The 10,909-nt window shown below is 37.1% G+C and overlaps 1 protein-coding gene across 5 annotated transcripts; it reads right to left on the bottom strand.

Moving 5' to 3' along the window:
* Nucleotides 1-1,497: 1,497 nt before the first annotated feature.
* LOC128857978 (aminoacylase-1-like) lies at nucleotides 1,498-8,018 on the bottom strand. Of its 5 annotated transcripts, none has more exons than XM_054093850.1 (7): nucleotides 7,955-8,018; nucleotides 3,581-3,677; nucleotides 2,828-3,172; nucleotides 2,514-2,660; nucleotides 2,170-2,453; nucleotides 1,916-2,049; nucleotides 1,498-1,828 (listed from the first exon to the last, which is right to left on the bottom strand). In XM_054093850.1, exons 2-7 carry the CDS (start codon nucleotides 3,663-3,665, stop codon nucleotides 1,624-1,626), a joined length of 1,200 nt encoding a protein of 399 aa, XP_053949825.1. In that variant the 5' UTR covers nucleotides 3,666-3,677; nucleotides 7,955-8,018; the 3' UTR covers nucleotides 1,498-1,623. The 5 variants fall into 5 exon arrangements, with proteins under 5 accessions (XP_053949825.1, XP_053949826.1, XP_053949827.1 ...); XM_054093851.1 differs by lacking the exon at nucleotides 7,955-8,018 and adding an exon at nucleotides 7,856-7,948; XM_054093852.1 differs by lacking the exon at nucleotides 7,955-8,018 and adding an exon at nucleotides 7,837-7,939.
* Nucleotides 8,019-10,909: the final 2,891 nt, after the last annotated feature.

Genomic DNA, 10,909 nt, shown 5'->3' on the forward strand with positions numbered 1-10,909 from the left:
TCTGCCGAATACGGTGGATGTGGGAGCCATTCGAAGTTCAATTTATGGTGCTGGAAAACCATCATTTAAGTTTGATGGAGGTAGTTCGCGACCTTCGCAATATTTCACACTGTCAATTGGGCATAAGACGTGTGGCTGCTCGACTCGTTCCAAGAGAGTTGAATTTTTTTCAAACAATTCATCGGAAGAAAGTGGCTGAAGACATGCTTGAGCAAGTGAATTCGGACCCAACGTTTATTCATCATCATGACAGGTGACGAGACGTGGATATATAAGTTTGACATGCAAACCAGTCGGCTGAATGGCGCTGTCCACATGAGCCGAAACCCAAAAAACCACGTCAAAGTCGGTCAAAAGTGAAAGTCATGCTATTCGTTTTCTTTGATTATCATGGATCTTGCACCATGATAACACACCGTCTCACAAGGCTCATATTGTGAACCCTGTTTGCCCAAAAACTCGACAAATATCATTGAACAACGGCCGTATCCACCAGATTTAGCCCCCTGTGGCTTTTTCCTTTTCCCAAAACTAAAATTGCCACTTCGCGGACGCCGCTTTGAGTCGATAGAGGCCATTGTGGAGAATTCGCTGAAGGAGCTGAAGAAGATCTCTTCAAACGTGTTTAAAAGGTGCTTTGATGATGACTGGACTAATCATTGGCCTAAGTGTATTGCTTCGAATGGAACCTATTTTGAAGACGACAAAATAACTTTTGATAATTAAACTATTATTTTGCGGTTTATGGAACAATTCCCGGTACATTTTTGACAGAATGTATAAAGTCAATACGTTCTTCTGATATCTTAGCGATGTAAGTTAAGTCATGCAACTTCACTTTTTAATCATTCAAAACGATTTTGTGGATTTTTTTTATGTTTTCCGGTGTTATCGCCTCATTTGGGCGTCCACTGCGTTGTGCATCATCGGTGTCTCTGCGACCACGTTTCAATTCAGCAAACCCTTGTTTTATTGTTGTTTCTGATTAAGCGGAGTCCCCATAACACTTTTCAAGTCATTGTTTCGCTTGAACGGTATTTTTTGCCATCAAGAAGCAGTGTAAAAATAGAACACGAAGTTCTTTAGGATTCGTTGTTTTGAAAACAACGAAAGTAGCATCACTCGCGCAACAACTCACGAAACTAATGAATTGAATATCATGAAATTTTAACAGATGCCTTTTTAAGGTTAGTACTAACTGAAGCAGAGCGGCGGCCGTAGCCGAATTTTGGAACAACATCAAGACGCACACCACAAATAGGAGGAGGAGCTCGGCCAAGCACCCAAAAAGGATGTACGCGCCAATTATATATATATATACAAACTGAAGAAGAGGTGAATGCTACAAAACTCGCGTTGATCGATAAAATTACGGTTTTCTTTTGTAATTTTTACATTCACACTAATCTTTAAACATTTAAAACATTCATTTGCACAGAATATTACGAATAAAGCTCAAATTGCCGCAACACTCATAAAGTAAATGAAAAAGTTCGATGACGTTTCCCAGGCACCGTAATAGTAAGCAATCATTATCCCTTTTTTATTTCATTTACAATCATTCATCACATAAAAGTACATAAAATCCTTAAATAACATAATTTTATACAGAATAAAAATCTGCTAAACATTTGTAACGGCTGGTATAATTTTCTTATAGTATTCAATTCCTTTCAAGTAGACATCGGCTTGCAAAAATTCATCGTGATCGTGCAGCAACACTGGCGTATGATTCATGGGCGAAAAGCCAATGGCAGGAATGCCAATGTGGCGTATATAACGGCTATCGGTGCCACCAGGAAATACGAGTGTTTGGATTTTGAGGCCACTAAAGTAAAAGTAAGATTTAATAAAAAAAGAGAAAAATTTAATCAAAATAGTTTAGGCATTTGTAGAGAGTGAAATTAGTAATTACAGTTCCGTGGTTGCTTGCTTGAAAGCCAACCAAAAAGGATTGGAATCATCAATTTTTGTGGCTTCCACCTTGGGCTGCTGCTGCTCAAATACAATTTCAATGCCACCACCAGCTTCCGTACACCACTGCTTTAACTGTATTGTGAAAGTAAATAGAAATTAAACAATGAATAAAGCAATAAGAAACATTTTTTTCTGTTCTTTGTTGAATCATATCCGCTCATCACTTAATTCTCCTTCTCGGTTGTTACGCACCTGTTTCTCGAAATCGTCGTGATCTACATTTAACGCCAATCGCATGTCGAAAACTGCTTCCAATGTAGGTGGCACCACATTACTTTGCACACCGCCTTTAACAATGGTTAAGTTGATTGTTGTCACATCACCAATCGTCAAAGAACTATCATTTTCCAAACGATCCTCTTCTTGTTTTCTAAATTCCATTAACTTATTCAGTATATAGTGAAACTTTTGACCTGCTGTATTTTTGTGCAGCAATGAACCATGTCCAGCAGTGCCACTAATAATAAAGTGGACATCTGAAGTTAAATTGAAGATCTCAGAAATGGCAAATAAAAAATTATAATTTCAATGCATACGCCAAATGCTTCGTTCCGCATAATAAACCAGGAAGGTTTCATTTACAGATGCAACACCTTCATCAAGGGAAAACCCCACATTTAATTTTTTAAACTCATTAGACTTCACAAAAACTCGCATTCCTTTTGTGCCACCGATTTCCTCATCTGCAAACATTTGAATAGATTTAATCTGATATCTAGTAAATGCTTAAATAACACATTAGAAAAGTAAACAAGACTCATAAATATGGAGATGAGCATCATAAAATCACATAATGAGATTAGTTAAACGCGAACCGCAGCGTCTGGTTTACAATTCCATATTTACTTACCTGGCACGAAAATCACATGAATAGTACGTTTCAAGGTGACACCGTTCTTGCGGAGGGCACGTATCGCTGCCAAGTACTGCATGCCCACGCATTTCATGTCCTGTGAACCCCGCGCAAAGATCCGACCTTCGTCGTCGATGTCAGCAGAGAAGGGTGGATGCGTCCACTTTTCGGGGTATACGGGCACCACATCCATGTGGGAATTCAAAACAATTGTTGGCAATTCTGGGCGTTGCCCCACCCATGTTATGACAACAACCGGTTTGGTTGGGCCGCTGGCATGATAAACCTCAATAGGCAATCCCAAATCGATTGCCTGCTTCTTCAGAAACTCCACGCAAGGCGCTACAAATAGTTTTGTCGTAAGAGGAATTTGTGAATATTTAATTGGTAAATAAAACTAATTGAATAGGCAGCGAAGAAGATTGAACCAAACTTTTTACTCCACTACCACTGCAGCTCGGATACAGAGAATTTTCTTTTTAACATAAATATTTATTTATTTATTTGAAATATAATTGAAAATAATCATATTACAAAATCGAGGCAACTAGCGGCAGAGGCTATCGGCCTGTTTCAGTCTAAGTGAAGAGCTTTATGACTTTAAAAATATGATTTTATATTAAATATTTGTACAAAACCCGAAAAATTGCTGCCCGTAACATTACTTTGTTGTTATGTAAGAAAGGATACAGTGCGGTTATGGACAATCTTCATAGCGCCTGCCAATAATATAATTTAAATTATGCATACCATAGTCAACGTCCGGATGCACACTTGGTATGCGTAAATATTCCCGAAATATTTCGATCTCTTGATTATTCTTCCAAGAGCTCATTTTAACAGCGATCTGTGCACACAAGATTTAGAAAGTATTAACAAATATGAACAAACCCCTATTTTGATTAAGATTGCGAAAAACTAGACGAACAATTGGCGTGTCGGACAAAGGCAAACTTCCTAGTATACGAGTATTTCTGCCATGAGAAAGCAGCTCGTAGAAACCCATCAGCCGTTTACAAAACTGCATGTGAAATATCATCAAGTCTTACGCCACAAATTGGGCGAGGAGCTTGTTCATAAACCTAACAAAGGATGTGCGCGCCAATTATAAAGGGTTTCCAGTAACAGGTGTTAGGTGTTAAACAGGAGAGATGATAACGATTTTTTATGGTCGGAATTGGATCGTATTGATCTGGTATTGATCGTTTATTTTCAAAAAGGCGGCGCTATGTGCCACACAAGCAACGAAACCATTGATCTTTTACGGGAAAAGTTTCCGGACCGTGTTATCTCTCGAAGAGGTGATCACACTTGGCCACCGAGAACTTGTGATTTAACACATTGTGACTTTTTTCTTTGGGGCCACGAGAAAGAGGTCTATCCCAACAGCCCAGGGCCGATTCAAGACCGCAAAGATGGAATTCGTGAGGCTATCGAGGACATAGGGCAGCCACTTTGCAATTCGGTTATGGGAAATTTCATGAAAAGAATATTGTCCTGTACGCGTGGACGTGGTGGTCATTTGCATGATGTTATTTTCCACTATTAACCTTCCTCTTCATCCGATCATTTATATTAAAAAATAGCATTTTGTCTTTGAATATCAAAATAACACCTCTTATTGGAAAACTCTTTACATATAAACAAGGTGGGGCAAAATTAATCACCTTTCGGAAGATTTACACCTTTTGCGAATGACATTGCACCCCAATCTTATTTGACCCTTGTGAACTAGACAGCCGAAGTATAAAAACAATTAAGGAATGGAGCGCGTATACGGCAAAATAAAGATTTCCATTATTCAAAATCATTTTGTTTTTATTTTGGTGTTTCGTAAAAAAGTTATTCAGAAACAAAATTGGATTATTAATTTTGCGCCACCTTTTATTTATTAATATAATTAATTCATACATTCAGTCAATAGTATCTGTGCAATAGATACCCAGCATTTTTCATTTAAGCGGAGCGCGTTTGATATATTGTCAAAATGGTATTTTTCTATTGGGTTGGGGAATAAGTTCATAGCGTTTTCATATTTAATTTTCTTTTACAATGATTTGCTAGCTGTTTGGCAAAGGGTAAGTATTCATTCGATACAACTCTTTCTGCTCTACAAAACTATGTTAATTGTATTTTTGCATTATTTAATTTTTTATTAGTTTTGAGGCCTAGAAATGGAATTCCCAGGAGGCAAAAATCAACGTTTTCGACACCTGCTCTTCTTTGCTTTTCGTCGAGGTCAAAAAGCTTCCGAAGCAACGCGGGATATTTGCGAAGTATTTATATGGAGAAGGTGTCAAAGGCGAGTCTACAGCACGGAAATAGTTTCCAAAGTTCAAAAATATCGACTTTGACGTCGATGACACGTAACACAGCGGAAGGCCTTCTGAATTCGATAAAAAACGTGTCAAATTACTTTTGAAGGAGAAAGGTCGCCAAACCAGTCGTGAATTGGCGCAAAAAATGAAATGCGATCATAAAACGATTCTTAATCACCTTCATTCAATGGGATTTACCGAAAAATTGGGAGCCAGGGTGCCTCATGAGTTCAAGAGGAAAAACAAAGAAAGTCACCTTCAAATTGCTTCTCAGCATCTTGTCCGCCATCGAGCGACACGCGATCATAAACAGAGATTTTAGTACCGAATCGACACGGTAGATGAGAAATGGTGCCGATACGCTCTATATGAAGCAAAGAAAGGAGTGGGTGGCTCCAGGAGATATGCCAAAGCCAAGAGTCAAACCGGATCTGCATTACCATTTTTTCCGCTCCCTGACAAACCATATGAAGGGCGTTACCTTTGGTAACAACGAGGCCCTTAAAAACTGGCTCCCTTACTGCCTCCTTTGACACCAGACCAGGCGATTTTTGGCGAAATGGCATCATAAAATTGGAAGAGGTTGTAAACAGCAACGACGTAAGTATATATAATTGATTAACTTATTGATATACCATGTTCATTAATAAGTTTTGCGGTTCGATAAGAGAGGGCATTGCTACTAGCCTATTTTTTTTTTTTTTGTAATTTGGTACACTCTTCATATGAACGTATGTGAATTTTTATTTTAATCTGTCCATTCATTCTTTGATTAGAAGCCATCTAGTACCGACGTGTCACAGTATTTTCTGCAATGGAAAAAATCAAGTATCGTGCGGTGATAGAATTTTTATTTTTGGAAGATTTAAAAGCAACGGAAATGTATGAACGAATGTTGAAAGTGTATAAGGATTTTTCGCCATCAATTAGTGCAATAGAAAGATGGGTTGCTGAATTCAAACCTTGAAGACGATCCACGTCAAGGACGTCCAAAAACAACAATAACACCAGAAATCATAGAAAAAATACAGGATATTGTATTGAAAAATTGTCGAGTGACTGAAAGAGATTTAGTAGAAAACTGAATCCCTAGGCATCTCATTGGGCTGCAGTATTGGGCTTCAGAAAGCTATGTGCGAAATGGGAGCCGCCTTCGCTAACAATGGAATAAAAACACATTCGAATGCGAATTTCTCAGCAACATTTAGAGCGCTTTCGAAAGGAGAAAGTGCATTTTGTGCATCGATTCGTCACTATGGATGAGACTGTGATCTATCCCCATGATTCTAAATCAAAACAAAAGTCTAACGAGTGGTGTGAATCTGGTTCTTTCTGAATCGAGTTTGTGTCCGGAAATCGGCCGAGAAGTTGTTAGCATCAAATTTTTGGGGATGCGAAAGGAATGTGGTGTGTGGATTAGTTTCAAACTGGTAAAACAAATAATTCTGAATATTATTGTAACCTTTTGGACCAGCTGAAGAAAACAATTTGGAGAAAAAGGCCCAGTTAGGGAAAGAAAAAATTTTTTTTTTATCAGAACATTGCCCCGTGTTACAAGAGCATTTTAACAATGGCCACAGTTCATGAATTAAAGTTCGAATTGTTGGAACAACCACGGTATTCATGAGATGTGACCTCTTGTGACTTCCATCTGTTTCCAAATCTAAAAAAAATGCATGTGTGGAAAACGTTCATACAAGCTGTGGAAGTGTATTTTGTAGCCCTTCCAGATTCTCACTTCAGGGATAAAATTCATAAATTAGAATCTCGTTGGAGCAAGTGTATTGATGTTCTGAACAATAAAGAGCATACAATTGTGTTTTTCTTATCGAACCGCAAAACTTATTGAACAACCTAGTAACTGCCTCCAATTTCAATTACTGAAAACTAGTGTTCATTCATGGATGTGTTGCTCAAGCAAATTTATTATGAATGAACTACTTACTATGTTACTAGACATATGAAATAAAATAAATCGAATCCAACTTTTCTCTCTTCATTAGTTAGAGCATTATAGGAATCAAGCGAAACAGCATTACCTGAACGAGAGTGAATTCTGAAACGAATCACCTTAGGAATTAATAAGTATGTAACACCGGCAAAAATCTGGTCATATATGTATGTATGTATACATACAAATAAACACAAATGCTCGCCAAGTTGACGAGTTTTCCTATGCCAAATGACTCTCATGAATTATCCAAACGAAGTAGATGTATACATACATACATACATACGTACGTATGTGGAATAAAACATAATCAAGGCAAACAAATATTTTGGAAATTAGTTTTAAATTAAAAAAAAAAAAAAACAAGAAAAAGGCCCCCTTAGAATTTCTCGGCTGTCATCGTATGACAATCATTAATTGTTTAAATTAAAAATAAATAGAAGGTACACAAATGTATTTCTGGTTATTAGTAGGATAGAGTAATGATACAAAGTGTGCCAGGTTGCAATGACATTAAATTTAAACAGTAATTTCATATTTTTAATTTCGCCTTGGTTCTGTCTTATTTTTCTTAAAATATTTTTAAATGAAGCAACGTCAAATGTGCGTTCATCAAGTTGGTTGGCACACTTTGCATCATTACACTGATTAGAAGTAAATGCTTTTATTTGAAACTGATCGATTCGATCGCAGAGCAAAATCGAGCTACTTTTATATAATATTTTGCTTTTCTGTACTTTGGAGAATTTTACTAGCCTTTCACGTCTTTCTAATTAACTATTCGAAAATCACACAACCACTTATCTACACGCACTTCAAAGTACTCGAAAACACTTTTAATACTGAAGAGTTTACCCAGTTCAACGGAGTATTTAAGCACTTTGAAATATTTGATAAGCCGACGCTCGCTTTACGTATGATTGAATGCACACTTGATATGCGGCACACTTGGCCAGAGATGGAGGACCGTTGTGATACACACAATATACACGTACATACGTGCATACATATATAATCTTATATGTAGGGGACACCCCTGTAGGAAAATGAATTGGACCCCAGTTGGTGGATTCACACGTACAGAATGTAAAAATATTATCAACACCAAGCCACTAATCGGCTCTCAGCGAATTTGTATCATCTGATTTGCTGATGTTATAAGGGAGATGACAGCGGTTCGTTTAGGCCAGAAGTCATCAAAAACTGAGATTTTAGTGGTAATATACGGAAAAATAAACACAGTCAACTACGCAAAACTGAGCTGTCAATTCCCTGTGATTAGCAAAGTTACTCTCACAATTTTGCTTTGGATGGCCTTGTATTCCATCTTGCAGTATATCATTCCTATATACATATATGTATATATATAATTGCCGCTTACACCCTGATGTTTAACCGAGTTCCTCTTCCTATCTGTGGTGTGTGTCCTGATGTTTTACGCCGTTTCCGAACGGCAAAGGTTTTTATGAGCAGCTTTTTCTTGACAGAGGAACATCCCGAGAAGCGACTGCTATTAGAAAAAACTTCTTCAGTCATTAGGTATTTCATGCACGGAGATTCGAACCAGTGCACTTCTGAATGATAGTCACGCACCAACTCATTCGACTAACGCGGGCTTTTAATGGCTTTTAAGACATAAAATTTGAATTTTAGGCAGCGATAGTTAGGAAAGTAAAATATAGTATGTATTTTTGATCTCACAAGTATATATTTCTTATTTGGATTCAATTCTTCATGACATTCTGAAACATCTGATAAATGGTCACTTCGTGACAGTGGTTTCTTTAGCGAAATTTTCAATTAGAAGCGTAAAATGCTATAATTTGTATTAAAGTTGGAATCGAATCAGTTATTTTGTTTACGCGTTGCACTAGATTGCGAACAATTTGCCAAAGAGTTAACCGTTTGTTAGATCGCTTAGGAGGCGGTCGCCGTAGCCGAATTGGTTGGTGCTATCATCCGGGAGTACGTAGATTCTAATCTCCGTGCATGATAGAAAAAGATTTTCTAATAGCGGTCGCCCCTCGGCAAGCACTGGCAAACCTCCGAGTGTATTTCTGCCATGAAAAAGGTCCTTATAAAAAACTATTTGCCGTTCGAAATCAGCTTAAAACTGTAGGCCCCTCCATTTGAGGAACAACATCAAGACGCACGCCATTAATAGGAGGAGGAGCTCGGCCAAACACCTAACAGAAGTGTACGCGCCAATTATTTTTTTTTAATCGCTTAAGTACAAATAAAAGAGAAAATATATATTAATTTATTTAATATATAATACAATATCAATATCATCATATTATCACCATGAATATTTTCTTTTAAATTGGGAAATTGATTATTTAAACTAAAATTTTACCTTTTCCCAATCATTTGCATCGCTGAATGTACATTGAATATTTAAAACGGCAGTCAAATCTTGTAATTGCTGTTCTAGTTTTGCGTGGCTTCCTTTGATATGACATTTGGCTTTGTCAGAATTGTGTCTTATAAATTTCCAGCAAAGTTGCGGCTTGAGCTGCATGCTTGTGGTTTCGCCTTCATAGGAAAAAATGTATAAATTATGAATAAATAATGAGAAGCATTTATACTTACACTTCTTTATTTTATTTTTGTTAAAACGACAATATCAAAAAATTCTCGAATTCGGCCACCTTGTCGGCTTTTTAAAAATGTAAATTTCCGATAAATCGACATGCAGAACACCAAATACGCTCAACAATCAGATTCAAACATATTTTCCGATAAATCTAAATCGATAGTATTACAGAACGCGAGTGTACAATTCCGATTCCGATAGAATTTGGTTTTGGGAGCACCAAATCATTTCAATTATTGATTTTCATACTTTAATGTTCATACCTGTGCTTGTACAACAATAGTTAAACAACAACGATGGACGATCGTCAAATTAGTTGCTTGTTTCCATCGTACAAGTACAAGTTTTCCCAACGGGGTTTGCGTACTATACTCATATGTTTACATATTTTTCCGCATATGTGCTATGTGCACATTCAAATACATATACATGTGTAACTTGTACAGGCGAACAGTCTACTCTATCGCCGCGATCATTTCAGAGAGTGTTGCTCCCACTACATATTAATTAATTTCTCTGTTTTGTTTTATCTCATTTGGTAGCTTTGTTATGGCCATTGTATACGTTATATTTATTATACAGATACGTATGTATGTGAGGATGATCATTAGAAATTCTCACGATCAGTTGGGGCCGTATCAAAAAATGTCAAAATTACAAACACGTTGTGGGTGGCAGTGAGAAGTGTGGCGTTTCTCACAGATTTCGGGGCAGCTATTCTGAGAGCGAGGTACCCAGGTGCTTTCGAATAGTAACAGTATGTAAAAGTAAGAAGGATCTGAATTGAAAAGGCTTATCCAGGCACGTGGAAGAAAATGGGAAACGTGGCTTATAGCCTTGATTTCGCACGCATAACGGTAATATTATCAAACCATACATTACGCATAACCACAATTAAGAAAAATTTCACAACCATACGATGTTCCCGTTATCCCGGTGATATTATATGTTTTAACGATTAAAATGCAGATACTTTGAGGAGTAAAGGTGTTGTGTAGTTCAGAGCGAGCTAAGCACCGCGCACAGTTTACTTACGAATATATGTATGTATGTATTTACATATGCGACGATCATAATTTAATGTTTGGTTGAAAATGATTTGAAGATTTTGAGCTGAATTGATAGAAATTCCGCCATGTAAAATTTTTGGAAATGGTTAAGTGTTGAGGGGCTCATACGAATGATAAAATGAAATTTGCAAAATATCCACTCAA

Source organism: Anastrepha ludens, chromosome 3 (assembly GCF_028408465.1).
Source record: "Anastrepha ludens isolate Willacy chromosome 3, idAnaLude1.1, whole genome shotgun sequence".
In the NCBI taxonomy this organism is placed as follows: Eukaryota; Metazoa; Arthropoda; class Insecta; order Diptera; family Tephritidae; genus Anastrepha; species Anastrepha ludens.